Source organism: Pristis pectinata, chromosome 5, assembly GCF_009764475.1.
Source record: "Pristis pectinata isolate sPriPec2 chromosome 5, sPriPec2.1.pri, whole genome shotgun sequence".
Classification (NCBI taxonomy): domain Eukaryota; kingdom Metazoa; phylum Chordata; class Chondrichthyes; order Rhinopristiformes; family Pristidae; genus Pristis; species Pristis pectinata.
In genome coordinates this window covers 28,353,956-28,371,997 of record NC_067409.1, presented here as the reverse complement: position 1 = coordinate 28,371,997, position 18,042 = coordinate 28,353,956, and the positions used below count along the sequence as shown (strand labels likewise).

At 38.1% G+C, this 18,042-nt stretch overlaps 1 protein-coding gene across 10 annotated transcripts in view; it reads right to left on the bottom strand.

Annotated features, from left to right (window-relative positions):
• mpp7a (MAGUK p55 scaffold protein 7a) overlaps positions 1-18,042 on the bottom strand; it is a 359,286-nt gene that overhangs the window by 61,761 nt on the left and 279,483 nt on the right. For all 10 annotated transcript variants that reach the window (XM_052015631.1, XM_052015634.1, XM_052015627.1 and 7 more), the window contains 2 exons: positions 9,236-9,432; positions 8,390-8,454 (listed from right to left, as the gene is read on the bottom strand). In XM_052015631.1, the coding sequence (XP_051871591.1) occupies positions 8,390-8,454; positions 9,236-9,432 (262 nt within the window). The remainder of the gene's footprint in view (positions 1-8,389; positions 8,455-9,235; positions 9,433-18,042) is intronic.

Sequence of the window (18,042 nt, the reverse complement as noted above, 5' to 3'; positions counted from 1 at the left end):
TTAGACCTGTGACATTTGGGCTTTCGAGACTCATTTGACCCCACTGACATCAATATTTCTTTGACCATGTGCATGGAAAGTAATTATCAACTGCATACAGTGAGAAGTTCTAGGCTACTGCATGTATTTGCAAAGGTTGTTGTTATCCTGAATTTGAAACATTATGGATAGTACTTTTATTCCTGAACTCAGCTGCTCTCCTGTTTCTAAGAAAAATTAAAAGTAAGTTGAGGAAACAAAACAAGATATAAAGAATTTTTTTTACAATCAAACAGAAAGATCAATTAAATGAACTTCCAAACGTTATGAACTGTTATAGAGAAAGGAATTGACAACTAAGAAAAGTTAAGAAATAAATGATATCATGCACTGTGTCTATTTGCTCACCTATATAGAGTCCACTGAAAAGGTCACCATATTCAGCATCTTCTGGAGAAAGGATACAAGAACAATGAACAAAGGCCAGAAAAAGAAGCAGAACAGTTAGAGGCTCAGCCAAAAATGCAGACAGATACAATGTAAGCCATCAAGATAAGTGCTCCATTTAACCAAGCACCACACTGACTTAAGAGCTCTCATGTTTTCAATTTGAGATGGATTGCTTCTTCTCACTTTGTAGTGTAATGCTTTGAAAAATGTATTTACAAAGAACATTTTAAACAGAAGGAAAAGGAATAAACATATTATAGCACTTCAAATGCACTTCATAATCAATTGGGTTTATAAAACAAACGTATTTAAAAAGACACCACTTTGAGTTCTGAAAGATTTTAACCTTAAAATATATCACAGTCAATGCTTATGCCACTACTGTGTTTTTGCAGTGAGAAATATTCAAAGAGTCAGAGGCTGGGTATTGATTCTGGCTTTACTGGCCAATTTTCAATAAACCACCAGCATTTTTGTTACTATATTACTTGAACTTCTGAGGCTTTTGCTGCAATGCTGTCTTTAATTTTCTGAAGAACATCTGTGAAAACTTGCCCAATTTCTTTTATTACAAGTTCATATATCCATGTGATAAAAGTGGCTTTGCAAAAATTGCATCATTTCACCAACAGAAATACAGGAAAACAATCCAAGGTTGATTGATGTTGAGGGGCTGGGGTGGATATGGTGCAAGTATATAGGGACAAGTTTACAACGGCATTTTCTGCTGGGCTGCTCATGCTCATCACAAACCTTTGTAGTAATTATGCACTTAGCTTTTGCAAATCCACCATTGTCAATTTGTCAAGTTCAGGCTCAGTCCTCAGTACCAAGGCAAGTAATGTATTGCTGCCATATTAAAGGGCCAGGCCAAGCCACTGCCATGCTACTGCTGAAAAATTCTGAAAAATGCTTTGATAGCCGGCTAAGCTGTGCCTCCTATCAAAACTACAAAGGTTTCTAAACGTTCTATTAAAAAACTTCTTAAAATCAAACAACTAAAATATTATAAAATTACCTCAAAATTAGAAACGTAGAAAATTGTAACAAAATGATTAAAATATTTAACAAGTGAATGTAATTAATTTAATAAAATTTAAGTTACCAAATACTTATCTAGCCCCTTGAATCTATTCACCTCTACTGAAACGAAATATGTTGCTGTTCCTGTGCTAGATCCAACCTGCTCTTGGTTCAGTGGATACATCCTCCAGTTTGAGGACTATGGAATTGCTGTAGTTTTGTCCTTTGCCAAGCCGATTGTCAGATTACAGCAGAAAAGCACCAAAATAAGGTGGCCAGCAAGTTTGGAACTTCTGTATTCAAACAGGAATCCTGAACTTGGGGGCACTTATGGTGAAAAATGATGGCAGATCTCTGCAAGCTTTGGCCCATTCTAAATGCATGAATAGAAATATATCATAAGTAAAAGGAAAACAACAAATTATTTTATTTTGAATTGGACTCTGATTAACATCTGGACATCCCTATTCAATTAAGAACTACCTCCCTGCTCCAAATGTCATTTCATTTCAAAGACACAAGTCTTGACACCATGTCATGAAACATCAACTGAATAATAAATATTCTGTTTTAGTTTCAAAATCATATTATAGGAAGCACAATGAAAACTACAGTCAGTACTCAAAGGGTGCAGCTTAGGATGCATTGCTTATATATCACACATGCAGCAGGAGGAAACAAAGATGGGAGAGATAGAAAATAATACTTTTAGCTCTAAAATGCATTTACAAGTTGGTTTTAAATTAATCACACACACTGATAATTCATCAATGTAATCTGGTCATGAACTTAAGAAATGATCTATGAAGGTTTATTTGATAGACAACCATGCCATCTTTGAAAGGAACAAAATAATTTAATGCATAACACAAAATTTACCAGTGTTACATAAATGCCTCTGCTCACAACCAGAATTAAAAATCATGTCGATAATGGTCTTATTCTATGTAAGCAAATCCATATTTATTTTATAAAGCATTTCCAGAGAAGCAGTGCAGTCGATGACTGTTACATATTCCTAAAGTTTCTAATGTACTGTCTGCTTTTCCCATTCATTAAATAAATAAAACACATCAATATGTTATCTATGAAACTTGACTTATTTTGAGATTGACTCAGCCCACTGAAAAGCTTTATACATGAAAGAATGGGTTGCTGATTATTTACATGGTATCACTTTCTACCAAGATGTTTACCGATGGCATCCACTGCACAATTCTATTTGTTTCAAAGTTTTAATCTGTAAATCAAATGGTGGCCAGTCAAGTTTTCCAATTGTCTGTATTTCCACCATCTACCTGTCAAACTAATCTATCCTATTTTCCTGAATGGATGACCAGTCAGAATTCAAAATGCTGAATACCTATGTAACACTATTCCCAAGCCAAAGCTATGCCATGATCATTGGTTCAGATTTACCTCATTATTGTTAGAGAGTAAATTGAAAAGCAACTTCCATAGTCTAGACTTATTCAAGTAAACACATAAATTAGTCAGAATACACAAGAGACTCCAGATGCAGGAATCTGGAGCAAAAAGAAACTGCTAGAAGAAGATCTGGGCCAGGCAGCATTTGTCGAGGCAAAGGGATTGTCAATGTTTCAGGTCGAGACTCTGCATCAGGACTGAGTGTAGAGGGAAGGTAGCTAGTAAATAGAAGTGAGAGGGAGGGGTAAGATACAGGCTGGTAGGTGAGAGGTGAAACCAGACAAGGGAGGGGTAATGATGGGTAGGTGGAGTGAGATTGGGGAGGGGGAGAGGGGAATGTTGAGACAGAGATGAATAGGTGATAGGTGGAACCAGGTGGGGGGAGCATAGGAAAGGTGACCTAAGAAGAAGAAGGAAGAAACCCAGGTAGATAGGTATGTGGGTGATGGGCAAATGAAACCAGGTGGGGGAGGGAGGAGTCTTGGTAATGAGGGGGCAGGGATGGAAAAAGTGAACAAAGAGAGGATTCCTGGGAGGACTGATGGGAGTGGGAACAGAACACACTGAGTGTTGTTAGCTGAAATTAGAACATTCAATGTTCCTACCGTTGGGCTGTAGACTGCCCAAGCAGAATATGAAGTGTTGTTCTAGTTGTGTTTGGCCTCACCTTGGTGGTGGAGAAGGCCGAGGACAGACAGGTATTGGTGTGGGAGTGGAATGGGGAGTTGAAATGATATGCAACCAGAAGATCAAGATAGCCGTTGTGAGCAGAATACAGGTATAGAGTGAGGAACATAGAGTGCAGAAATCAGACAGTTGCTGTCCAGTTTGCTGTGTTCATCCACACTTCTTTCATTATTCATTTCTGATAAGCTTGACATCCAAACAAGTACTGGATGTGAAACTGCTATTTCATATCCATCCCCCACACCCCCCCTCTTCCCAGCCCACGCCAGAAAAAAAAGAACATCCTTCAACTGCATGTGAATTCTTGAAGGCATCATGAAAGTCTTAACTAATGGATTGCAGCTTACATTGCAGATTGCAGTTCCCCTCTAATTAATGCTGGGCTGTAGTGTATTCTGAATCTTTAGTTAGCTTTCGTGCAGCAACGTAAGATTTGTGTACAATTATCAGCATAATGAATGATCAGTTCATCTAATTTTCTGCCAATTTTAAAATCTGACCCCATGTTTTTTATAATGCACAGGAATTTCTTTCATCCCTGAAGTATACAATTGATGAATTTGTAGTAGGATGCAAAGAAATAAATGTTAGGGTTTACTTTTATTGAGAATATTTCTGATCTTCCAAGTAATACAGATGCATCTGAGGTTTAAACATTAGCTGTGGGGAAATGCTTAGATTCCACAATTTAAGAATGAACTTGGTATTTAGAGAAAGGATTTGGTTAACAGCAGATGGACAAAGATAAGAACTGGACGCAATTTAACTTCAAAATGTGAACCACGCTTCTAGGATGAGACGCAAGGCAAAGGAGGTTACTGCACAAAGATAAAGACTCAGAGATTAAAACATAAATTCCTGAGAGTGTGACAGCAGGTGAATAAAATCCTAAAAAGTCAAGTTGCATCTTCCAAATAGGCTGCTAAGGTAAAAAGGATTGACAAATTTGCAGAAGGCAATGGTTAGGCCAGTTAAAAACACCGTGTGGTTTTTGGGTTGCCAAAGTGCAATGAAGCTTAAAGAACATAGAGCAGATTCAGTGGGATGGATCAGCTGGCTGCCATACTGTGGAGAAAAGTAAGATGTTGATTTCACTACAAAAATAATCCGAGCACTTCTAAAAAGAATACTTAATGAAGGGTTTGAGGATAATAGAAATAAAATTACTTCCCCTGGTTAGGCAGTTAGTAATGATTAGTTAACTAAAAAAAACACACCATAATGAGACAGAATAGAAAAATAGCAACACCGTAAGATATGAAGTGAATGAAGCAAATCACTGCACCTTTAAAAGAACAAAAGAGTAAACAATTGAAAAAGAGGAAGGTATGGAATATCAGTTTTAGTTTAATCGATGACCTTTGTTCTCTAAACTTCCACATTTCTATAATTTTGATCCAGAACTGATCACAGCCAGCTATTAAATGATTACAAATAGGATGCACTTATGCAATAATGCTGCAATCCAATTGTAACATATACCAGGGTGTATACATAGGTACTGATGTGTTGTTAAATTTTGTAGAAATATAAGCAAAAAACTGAATTTAAATCCTTAATGGTGACTGTTCAGTTTAATAAATTGTTGATAATACCTGCATTGTAATTTTATCACTATTCTATCAACAAAAGGGGAAAGATCACTGTTCTATACATCCAAGTAATTGCTAGTCACCCAGTGGGACATATATAGACAACATTAGCACTTGGCTCAATCTCTTTAACAATATGGAGAAGATCATAAAATCTAACAAATACACTTAATCTGTTTATTTTCCCTTTCAGTAAGCCGCACTGACTGGTATGTCATTTTCTCCTTCTTGCTCAGCCTTAATGCATTCCAATTCTCCTCTACTTAAAACAAATAACTTGGCCTGAGGGGTCCAAATTTTATTTTGATGAACCAAGCCGTCTCATTTTATAGCTTTCCCATTTGGGAGAATCTACAATCAAGGCAAGGGACAGCCAACAAGCTTAAAAATCTACAAGTCATATCTTATACATATTACTCAATATTGAAACATCAAAAGTATGTTTTATTCCTATAATCTTTCAAAAATACTTTGACAAATTTGATCTAATATGCTAAAATAGACCAGCAGACGCCCTAAATGAGATCCACACCACAAAGCTTTTCTGGTGGTGGAATTGTCATAAAAAAATCATAGTTCCTGTTTACATATTATTCCGTTGTTTAATTTCAGAATGCTTTTCAACAGTAACCCTGTGAACATAAATAAACTATTTAAGGGCCAGCAGGTTATCATATCCAACTCTATTATCCAAGTGCTTTACACATTCAACATACATGAAAATTACCAAACTGCTTTTGCAGCTTAGTATTGTATTTTTAATATTACAAATCAATTTAGTTCTGTAGTCAAATATAAGTTCAAATACCTTCAATTTCCTCTGAGAAGCAGTAAGAAAATTGAGAAAGTACAAAATTGAAATAGTTGGAAATAAACATTGAAATTGCTCTAATTTTATTCAAAAGCAACAAAAGTTAACCTACCACTTTCAATAGTTTCCTCATCTTAGAACAGCCAACAAAAAGGAGGAAGAAGAAAAGATATTTTGTCTTTTTATAACTATCAACAAGAATTATGGACGTAAGCACACAAATTCATATTGGTACACAGCTGTATTAGAAAACAACACTTCATCTATAATTTCAAAATAATCAAGTGCAATATTACATCTCAGCTAAATCCTAGGTCTTTCCAGAACATGGATATTCAAACATGTTTTGGGATGTATGTGCATATGTCTTATTGAATTGACCGAGTTATTTTCAACTTGATGCTATCACATTAAAACCTCAAGGCATTCATTTTACTACACAAAATAAATGTTCCTATTACAAAATAAAATTAAGTGATATGACATCTAACTTCAGTTTCCTTTCAGGAATACAGCGATAGGGTTTCAGCTCATTTGCATTCTTATCAGCTAGGCAAAATCAATCAAACCAACATTTAAAAAAAAGACAATTTAAATCAAATTCATTATTCTTAAAGCCATTTACATTTTTGTTTTCTGAAATCATTTTCAATAGTTTGAGATTCATTTCAAATGCACTAATTTCCCTAGGTATGCAGAATTTAATTAGCATTTTAAAACATTTCCTTAAAAAAACAATATAGTAAGAAACGACTTACTGTAGTTTTTGAATTAATTTTCTGTGACTTTAACGAGGACTAGAAATCCTCATCAAAATACCTGTTATTAGTCCCACATTACTTGTCAGTGGTAATTAATAAAATGCACAAGGTTACTACTCTTAAGAATATCAATGAATCATTTTAATTAAAATAGAAAAGAAACAATTATGCTCCATTTGCATTGGCTCATACACCACTTTCATTTGCAAATATGCAAAAGCATTTTATAGGAAGTGAACTGTAATCTAGCCAGCAGAGTTTTAAGCACTTTTTGTGTTCAATTTCTGATCGCAGGCAAACCAGAACTATTACCCTATTGTCTTTATACTTGCACTATGTTCCAGATACTGTGTGACGATCAAGGGAAAAATATTACACCACATATGAACTGCTGCGGTGATTCCTGTAAGCACCACCTTGATCTAAAAGGCTGTGATTGGATGTGTGCAATTCCTGTATTTAGTCATCAGCTTACACTTCCAGTCTAAACTATTTGTGTGCTTGATTTACACAAACTGTGATAAAAGCTTCTAATTATTTAAACTTCGGTGTGTTTAAAGTACTCAAGTTAATTAGATAAACTGATTATGAGAACGGTCTACAAGAAATTGCCACGACAGACAAGGTTCATTACTGCAAGATGTAAGATTGCTTGCAAACACCTGGTTTAGATTATTTTTAAACTTTTAGCCTTTCAAAATTGGTACCATTCACAATGCATTCTTTCTTTTGTCTCAGTTCAAGTTCAAATGCAACTGAAAATGGTACCACAGTTGAGAGACAAAACTTGCCAGTTAAACTAGGTTACATCTTGTTCAAATGAACAACATTTGGATGCAGTTAAAAACTTCCTCTTGTTCATGTGGCCTCAATTCCACAAATCAAAAGTTGAATCAAAATTAAAAAAAAATTAAAGCTATCCAAGCTAGTGGAAAACCTAACAATCAGATTACAAGTCATGCTGAGTTCTGCAACAATGGCCAAAATGTCTACAGCAGCCCAAAGAAAAGAGGATTGACTTAATTCATTCATGGAAAATGCAAATTTGAGACCATGACACTGCTCAATCCCAAACACATCAAATTAGCATCACGGTCCTCAATTTTTCAAGTCACATAAGTACGTTCTCACCAATGGCCTGGAAACCCATCCGACTTCTGTTAAATTCTTAAGTGCTTGAAAAATGACCAATTGCTATTCGTCTAGCTCTGGAGATCCATCTGGCAGAACATGGATTACACCAGAGATTATAGTGTGTAAATGTGATAGGGGTACAAATTAGCACAAAATCTCTGCTTGGCTGGGTAAAATCTCCAAACTAAAATGTCACCAATCCGGATCTTAGTTTTGCCGACCATTTAAAATAGTTATCATTCCACAAGGGAACTTTGCCATTCTCGGAACGACCAAGGCCAAGCATTAAACACTTCACTTAGCTTTAACGAATGCTCATGTGCTAAGTCAAGTAACAGCACAAGTCGAGAATCACTAGCCCAGACTTCAAATCTCCCAGAATGGCATGCTATAGAGATGGTGGGGTGAACTGAGAGAAATAAACTAAGCTAACTTAGTGTACAGAAACACTTGGGGTTTCTTTGCTCTTGTAATAGAGGAAAAAAAAATCTTTTTAATAATCATCATGCAATTTATTGACTTACATGATCGTCTATTAGAATTCCTTTGTGGCTGAACAAATGCCACAGGTCTTCGAAGTGCAAATCTCCTGCAAGAAGCCAATTACAAAACTGTCACTAGTAAACCAGTGGCTGATAAGAGTACAAAAACCTTTGACAAATATTACAGCAGCATTTTAATGGAAAGCAATGTATTTTGTATAACTGTAGACAAAACAAATCTATAAGCTTTCAAATTTTGGTTAGTGAAGCCAAAAAACAACTGTGTTCTATGTTGCACATCAAATTGTTTTCCACATGTTTTCCAAACTGGAAAGGCCACTGTGATACTCTTTACTCCCAACTACTTCAACAGATATGAGGAAATCTAAAGAATTTCTGTATTTACTTTTGTTATTCCCATGGTGTACACATGGACAGCACAATGGTGCAGCTAGAGGAGCTAGACTTCCTGTGCTGTCTGGGTGGAGTTTGCATATTCTTCCTGTGACCATATGTGTTTCCCTCAAGTGCTCTGGTTTCCTCCCATATTCCAAAGACATGCTGATAGTGTATTGGCCTAATTATTGTAATAATTAGGATAATTGTAACTTGCCTCCTAGCGTGTAGGTAAAAGGATCTGGGGAGAGTTAATGGAAATATGGGATGAATAACATGTGAATAGTGTAACTTGATGCTTAATAGTCGGCATGGACTCAGTGGGCTGAATGGCCTGTTTCACTGCTATATGACATTCTGTTTTCAAATGCATATTCAGAAAACAATTTCTAATGTATCTCATTCCAATGTGCATTTTTAACATGAAAATATGCTTATGAAGTTTATTCTATTTTTTTTAACCAGCCTTAAGACTGTTTATTTGGTGGTTACCTCTCTTGGAACTGCTTTGATGGGATCAGTCCTGCTCTCAGATTGGCATCACACTCTCGCTTAGCTTGCCACCAGGTTGCATCATCCTGGCTGACGATCTGAAGGACATCTCCCTTCTTGAAAGAAAGCCCAGCTTCTTTGCATGGAATAGCTTTATCCTCATTAGGGTCATAATCAAATAAAGTCCTGACAAACATCTGTGAAAGAAAGAAAATGATCATGTTTTTTCATATTTAAATGTTGCATCTCAAATACCAGGAGTGTCTTCCATCTGGTAACACTGCAACGAGACTATGAAACATAAGAAAGCTGTTCATTTGAGAGTTTAGGGAGAGAAAGTTATTTCACAGAATTCTTATAAATTAATCTGTTAACAGAAAGAATAATCAAGAACCAAAACTTTGTGAAGAAATATGAAAAATAGGTCAGATGAAATACAGAGCTCAGCAAAATTAATGCAGTTTAATCTACAAGTGAAACTCCCCCTTCGTGAAGAAACAAATCTTGCTAGTTACAAAATAAAGATCCTGCTTACACGTACAAGAAACTGCTGCCAAATTCAAAAATTTTGTCTGTTCCTTTTAATTCAGAAAGCCAATTACTACTTTGGAAAAAATGAATAAAATTGTTCACTGCCATTATACAACTTACAAGATTGCTGAACTTTGCCAATGGAATGATACAGACAGACAACAGGATAAGAAATCGTCCATCATCATGTAATAACATCAATTTTTTTGTTCATTTATCAAGTACTATACTCTTTTATACTCTCAGTGCTTGCAAGCATCATTCAAATGTGGCTAAACTCCAATTTAAGTTTATCCTGACAGGTGTCAAGCTATTTATAAATAGGGACCTGCAATCAATCATTTTGGCATTCAAGCATATGACCGCCATGCAGTTAATAGGCTATTTCCGCCACATGCTCAATGGAGATGGCTGGAAATAAGAGCAAATTTTGATTCACGCTAAGTTTTCCCTAACCTGCATCCTCATTTAATTTCTCTTCAAAAGTCACTGACTTTGGATACATTTTATTGAAGTTAAAATAACAGTTATTTAAATGCCCATTTTGAATTAACAGTCGGCAAATGCTGCAAGCTCTCAAGGATTTAGTGATTAATGGATTATTTAATATGGAAGGAAAAGATTTAAGAAAGAGCAAGAGGGAAAGATAAAGAAAGTGATAAAGAATAAAAAATATACATGAAGCAGTAATCTACAGATTATGGCCTGGAGTTAGTGCTGTCCTATAACATTCAGGCCAATCTGTCCAAAATTGATGAAGTGATTGCAAATGATTAAGGAACTCAAAGTGTAAATTACTCCAGGACAGATCAAGGTTCTACAGTCTTTTGTGCACCCACAAAACTTATCATGACCACTGAATTAAATTAATTACAAACATTTGTGTTTCTTCAGAAGGCTAAATGGCAGATTTTTTAAAATGTAATTTTTGAATTTACTAAAAGGAAAACTACTGTACACCAAAGAAGAATGCATTGCATGTTACCATAATGACCAAATTATGGGACTGCTGATCCAGAGATCTGGAGAATTAAGAAAGAGTATCAGGAGTTAAAAATGTCTAACTGCATCATACCATTGGCAAAGTTCAGCAATCTATGGTCCAACCTATGAAGACAAGCATGACATATGCTGCCTTCACCACCCTATCAACTTGCATTGCCACTTTCAAAAAACTATGGGCATGAACCCCAAGGTCTCTCTGTTCACTAACATTCCTGAGGGCCCTACTACTTAATGTATATATCCTACCACTATTTGACTTCCCAAAATGCATCATCTCTGGATTAAATTCTATCTGCCAATGTGCTGCCCAATTTTCCATCTGATCTGCATCTTGCTATAGCCTTAGACAACCTCCCTTGCTATGCAAAACACCACCAACTTTCATGCCATCTGCAGACTTACTAATTATTCCTCCTACGTTCACCTCCAAGTTGTTAATATACATCACAAACAACAAGGGTCCTAGCATTGATCCCTGCTAGTCACAGATTTTCAATCAGAAAAGCATCCTTCCACCACTACTCTCTGGATCCTATCACCAAGGTAATTTTGGACCCAATTAGCCAGCTGGCCTTAGATGCCATCCTTCACCTTCTAGACCAGCCTACAAGCATTTTTGTGCTTGTTTCATATTTCCAACATTGGCAGTTTTTTTTTTGTTTTTCATATGCCGAGCCATTTATTAGTTTTTTTTTAATTGATTAAAGGAATGTAAGCATTGCTGTCAATGCAATATCCATTGGTTTTGAACTAAGGATGAAGTGAAGGATCAACTGAAGTGGTTGGTGTGGAGTCACGTTCAGGGGAAGATGACAGATTTTCTCTCCTGAAGAACTTCCTTGTTTCACTAATTTGATTGAGATTTTTGATGAGGTAACTAAGATTGTTGTTTGTTTGATAAATGCCTTACAAAGTCCAGATAGACTACATCTACAACAGCACTACCTTCATCAATCCTTTTAGTTACCTCCTCATATCCTGAGAAAGGTATTTAAAGCATCTTTAGCAATATGTTTACCTTTTCAGCCAAATGAGTTTCAGGTGCCGTTTGTCTGAAGATGAGCTAGGCTAAAGAAGCACCAATGGATGAACAAGAAGAGAATTCTAATTTTTACAAAAAATGTTTGTGTTACTGGCAACGAGAGTTCTTAATCAATCATTTAAATACACATTACAGTCCAGATGCAGGGTTTCAACCCAAAACAGACAATTCCTCCCCCTCCCCCTCCCCCTCCCCCTCCCACTCCGCGCCCCCGCCCCCACCCCCCCCCACCCCCCCACAGATGCTGCTTGACCTGCTGAGTTCCTTCAGCAGATTACTTGTTGCTCCAGATTCCAGCATCTGCAGTGCTTGGTGTTCAACACAGAGACTCCTATGTGCAGAGTTTCAATGGGCTTCTTTCCCTGCACTTCTCCCAGTTCAAAGTCATTTCCAGCATAAGGTTCACCAACATGCATAGCAAATGTGGGAATGGAATGTGGAGCTTTGAGGGTTAGTTATAAGGATGGGCAGCATAGAGGTTTAATTTTCCAACCAAAGACTCTTGTAAATTTCTACAGATATATGGTGGAGAGCATTCTAACTGGTTGCATCACCGCCTGGTATGGAGGCTCCAATGCGCAGGATTGAAAGAGACTGCAGGGGGTTGTAAACTCAGCCAGCTCTATCACGGGCACAACCCTCCCCACCATCAAGGACATCTTCAAGAGGCAGTGCCTCAAAAAGGTGGCATCCATCATTAAGGACCCTCACCACCTGGGACATGCCCTCTTCACATTACTACCATCAGGGAGGAGGTACAGAAGCCTGAAGACCCACATTCAACGTTTCAGGAACAGCTTCTTTCTTCCGCCATCAGATTTCGGAATGGTCCATGAATCCATGAACACTACCCAGTTTCTTTTTTTGCACTATTTATTTATTTTTGTAACTTACAGTAATTTTTATGTCTTGCACTGTACTGCTGCTGCAAAACAACAAATTTCATGACACATCAGTGATAACAAATTTGATTCTGATTTCTTAAATCTTTCAATAAAGTATATGCTCACTGCCTTTAATCAGTTAGCAATCATTGCTGTACAGTCTGTAGACAAACAAACAGTAAGACAAGCAGAAATAGGGAGGAGGATGATATAAACTCTCTCCTGGACCCTAATGGGAAGGCTTCAGAGACTGCTGCCACTGCAAATGCAAAAAAAAACAAGAAGTGTGGAGGGAGTTTGTCCCATGAAAGTGAGTAATTGGGATTGAGATCCCCTGTGTTTACAACAGAGGTAGCAGAGAGCACTAAGGCCTCTTTGTGAGAAATGCAGAAGTAGGGACAGTTCGTCTGTTCTTGGTATAGCACTCAAGCATGGCAGGACAGCATATTCCCTTTTCATAGTATAGGCCTTGGAGGAGGTAGGGCCTATAAAGCACAGAGCCTGTTATATCAATAATGACTGATCACCAGCTCACTTTCTCCTAATTGGCTCTGTGCTGAAAGGAGGATGTCTGCAGCATGCCTCCACTTACAAATAACAATGTCATACACTGTACAATCAGGGAGAAAGTGTGAACCATCTTCTCCCACTTGCAGGTATAACATTGATTGAAATAAATGTGCTTTTGTTTGACTTGAAGAATAGATAAGTGTGAATCATTCTTTTCACTAGAACAGGGAGAAGTTCTCAAAGGCATGTGGTCTCAATCATGGTGACAAAGTCACCTGTGTACTCCTCGTGTATTGGAAGTGATTGTGGAGGGAAGGAAAGAATTAAGAATGTTGATATTGGAAAGGGTTACTGTTTTTTTCTGCAATAGCGAGGTCTAAAAATCCCTGTTGATAATGCATGATCCAGCCAGTTATGGCAATAATTGTTTAGCTGAAGCCCTTTGCATGCTAGTCTGTAATCCTTGGACACAAACATGAATGGTATTTTGGTGAAGGAGTGAAAATCGGCACAAATAAGATGCTTCATTTCAAAGTATGGTTTCAGTATGCGATTTTGATCCTAATTGTTGATTACCATAATTTGACCTTGCATAGAGACCATAAAACAAACTAGTATTCAAGAACTGATTAGACTCAATTTAAGCAAAGCAGCTCCACACACACAATTTCCGGTGAAAGTATGTGTGTGGAGCTGGCAGGCCACAGTAAGTTTCAGCATGACTGTGAAAGGCACAGAGGCATTCAATATTGATCAATGTCCAGAGCAGGCACGATGCCCATTGCTTCTAGAGAGAAAAGGAATCCACTTTGTTCCTCCATCTCTCTTTCTGACATGTCCTCCTCTGGTCCTCCTGCAGACTAAGTTGGTCCCCAAACAAGACAAATGGGCATGCTCTTTGCTCTGGTGACTTGAATATAACAGTGCTGTGTTCATTCATTTTAGGAAAAGTTCCCATTGAGTTCCAAAATCAATACTTAGAGCAACTGCTGCAAGTTTGCATGAGAACTGGCCATTTTTGCCTGCCATCATTTTGGCTCAGCTTTTCTTTTTTTTCCTTTTATGCAGTACAGTCTGGCACGCCCCACAGCCTCACCATTAACAAGACCTTACACACACATAGAAGTTTAATCTGAATTTAACTAAATCTTAACTGCCACATTAGACCATCTTGTCTCAACCTACCAGAGATATTCCCTTTGTTCTATCCCTCCCCTTCTCCCCACCGTCCCTGCTCCCTAGACTAACTTTTTCTCTCCTTCCCAGTTCTGAAGGATCTTGGACCTGAAACATGCAACTTTTTTTTTCTCTTTCCACAAATGCTGCCTGACCTCCTGAGTGTTCCCGGCATTTTCTGTTAGTTTATATTTCAGATATCCAGGATCTGGATTTTTTGTTGCATTTCTTATAGTTACTGAAGTTTTGCTTTTGAAATTATAATTGAAAATTGAAGTCTTGACAAGTCTCTCAATAAGATTCCTTCAAACTTCCAACAGTAAGTGAACAGTAAAAATCTGGCAATTTTAAGAAGCGTTTAAAATCATCAACACTAACTTAGTTACTCCCAATTGGCTACTTACTATTACAAGATGATGCTAAATTATAAATTGTTCACCAGAATGTCACTCAGACACCTTACTGAGTGCATGCAGGCAATTTAAGTGCCATGAACCAACCAACAGTGCTGCACAAGATGAGGCATCTGCACCTAATCTGAGCTTCAACTTCTTTACCAAGTTGTTGTTTTGCAGATTGATTTAGCAGTGATATCTGAAACTGAATATCTGAAAACAGCTGTAATTACAGATAGGACATAGTACAGTGCAGCACAGGAACAGGGGCTTCGGCTCACAATGTTGTGCCGAACTAAACTAGTAATTAAATGTCTAACTAAACTAATACTTACTGCCTACACAATGTCCATATCCCTCCATGCTCTGCACATTCATGTGCCTATCTAAGAGCTTCTTAAACGCTACCATGATATACCTGGACTTGTATTGCGGCTTATAAAACTTTAAAATTTTGACAATTCTAAGTCACATATGATCTCACAGTTGTGTGGTGCTCAAGATTATCTGGCAATTTGGTGTAAACAATACCATGTACAAACACTATTTAATGCTGACCAGTAAGAAATAAGGAAGAGCCATTTCTGGTTACATTTTGGTACACAAGGACAAAGGAAATAGCAGTCGGCCATTTAGTCCCTCGTGCCATTCCACAATCCTGCAGTAACCCCATTTACCTTGGTACCCACAGTAAATAAAAATCTATTGCTATCTGTCTTGAATATCGTCAGCAACTGAGTGTCCACAGCCCTCTTGGGTAGAAGATAATGAAACTTCTTATCACCTTATTCCTGAATGATGGGTTTCTTATTTTGAAACTGAAAGCCCTGGTTCCAAATATGCCAGCCAGGTGAAACATTCCTGTATGTACCTTGTCAAGTCCCATAACAATTTTCTATTTTTCAGTAAGATCACCTTTCATTCTTCTGAACTCAAGACGGTATAGGTCCTGTCTTCTTATCTCATAACATAAATACCCACAAGCCCTCCCCCAATCCCAGGAATAAATTTGGTGAACCTTCACTGCACCATAATTGCAAGTGAAAACCAGAACTTTACACACTATTCCAAGTGCAGTCTCACCAGAGCCTCATGGTGAAAGCCCAGTAAGACATTTTTACTTCTGCACTCAAATGTTGTTAAAATTAAGTCCAACACATTGTTTGCTTTCCTAACTACTTGCTGTACCTGCATATTAACTTACAGTGATTCATGTACAAGGACAAATGGGTCCTTCTGAATACCAATATTTTTCAATCTCTTTTCAGTTAAAAAATACTGTCTCCAATTTCTCCACCAAAGTGGAGGACCTGATATTTTCCACATTATTTTACATCTGCTATGTCCTTATCTTCCCAATTTGCCTGTCTACATTCTGGCTCTCCCTTCTTAAACACTGCAGTTAGATTTGCCACCTTCCAGTCAGTGGGAACCATTTTAAAGTCTGTGGAATTTTGGAAGATGACATCCAGTACACTGTTTCTATCTCGTTCAAAGCACTGGGATTCAGGTCATTATGTCCTGCAGATTTCAGTCTGGCTTTCAGCCTATTAATTTTTTCAACACTTTGTTTTAATCGATAATAATTTCTTTTAACTCTTCATTCCTTCTAAATCTGTTGTTCTCCATTCGTCTGAAAGGATCCTGATGCAGGAGTTTGTCGATAATTCCTTTCTTCCCACAGATGCTGCTCGACCCACTGAGTTCTTCCAGCAGATTGTTCATTGCACAAAATGTAATTAATTTCTCTGCCTTTTCCTTATTACCCAATATAATTTCTTGTGTCTTGATCTGTCAGGGACCCAGATTATTCTTTAGCTAATGACTTCTTTTTCGCATACTATAGAAGCTTGAAAGTCTATTTTCATGTTTCCCACTAGATTATTCTAGTTTTCTACAATCTCTTTCTTTATCAATCTTAATCCTCCATTGCTGAATACTGAAATTTTTACAATAGTTAGGCTTACTGCTTTTTTGGCAACATTGTAAGCCTTTTCCTTTGAACTATCATCTTTAACCTCATTACCACAGCGGAATTGTTTTTTCTGCTGGTTTGTTGTACCTTGGGAGAAATCATAGCGCCAATTGTTATGGGAAAGGTTCTTCTGGATCTCAAAGATAGAGGTATCTGGACACACAGTCTTTGTACTTTAAAAAGGAGAATTTTATTAACAAAAACAGACGCGGGAACAGAATGGAAAGGAACAAATGCACACTCGCACACGGGTGATCACGAAACATGAGGGGAGTCGCAACAGGGGTGAAGTGCACACACACACACACACACACACACACACACACACACACACAATGAACTAGTACAAATGATCAGGGAATGAACAAATACGTTGTCTGAACCCCCTGAATCTGGACAAACAATGGCTCTATGCTACTGGGAATCTACTTAAGACGCTCCTAGACCCCTGTGGAAGTGCACCCTCTCACCTGTGGTCTCGACCCTGGCAGCAATCGGCAAAGAAAAAGGGTTACACACGTGCAGCATCTTTTATAGGGCTGGAGAGCTGGGTGGATCTAACTCAGGTAATTCAAACAGGCCAATGGTTTGGGGGTCAAAGACAAAGGTGTTTACCAAGGCCAATGGTCAGGCAGACCCAGGAACAAAGGTGCTCTCCAAGGCCAATCCCTATGCTTGCACCTGATGGGTGGGGTGGAGCCAAACCTTTGATTGACAATGGTGTCACTTCCGACCTGATGAGCAATGCTATCATCCGACCAGAGGGGTCAGTGTTGTCACTGTCACCTGACAGCCATGGCCTTTCATACTACACTCCACCCCTCGGAAGTTACACCACTTACCAATCATGGGAGTAGCTATAACTAAGCTAACAAATACGCGTCAGTGTGCGGTCCTTAATGGAGGGCAGAAGTGGCTCTAATAATTTGGCATGCACAGCACGAAATGCAAACCGCTATTACAACTAAAACGAGGGCAGTGGCCCAGTGGACGATAGTTGCCCACCATCCCCCCCAGAGACCCAAACAGCCACCGGTTTCCCCGTGAGGTGTTATGCTGGAGGAGCTGGTCCCTTGCATTTTGGATTTTAGTCACCGAGTCCCCACCCTCAGAGTCACCCCGCAGCCATCCAGTCGGCCGAGGGAATGTTGGTGCAGACTCCAAAACGACCACACTTCCACCTTTCCAGTCAGCTACAGTGACTGTGAGACCAACTGGTACCCAGGGGCCACAGTGACCACCGTTGGCGGCGCCACTAAGCTGGGAGCTCCCTGGACCTTGAACGGCAC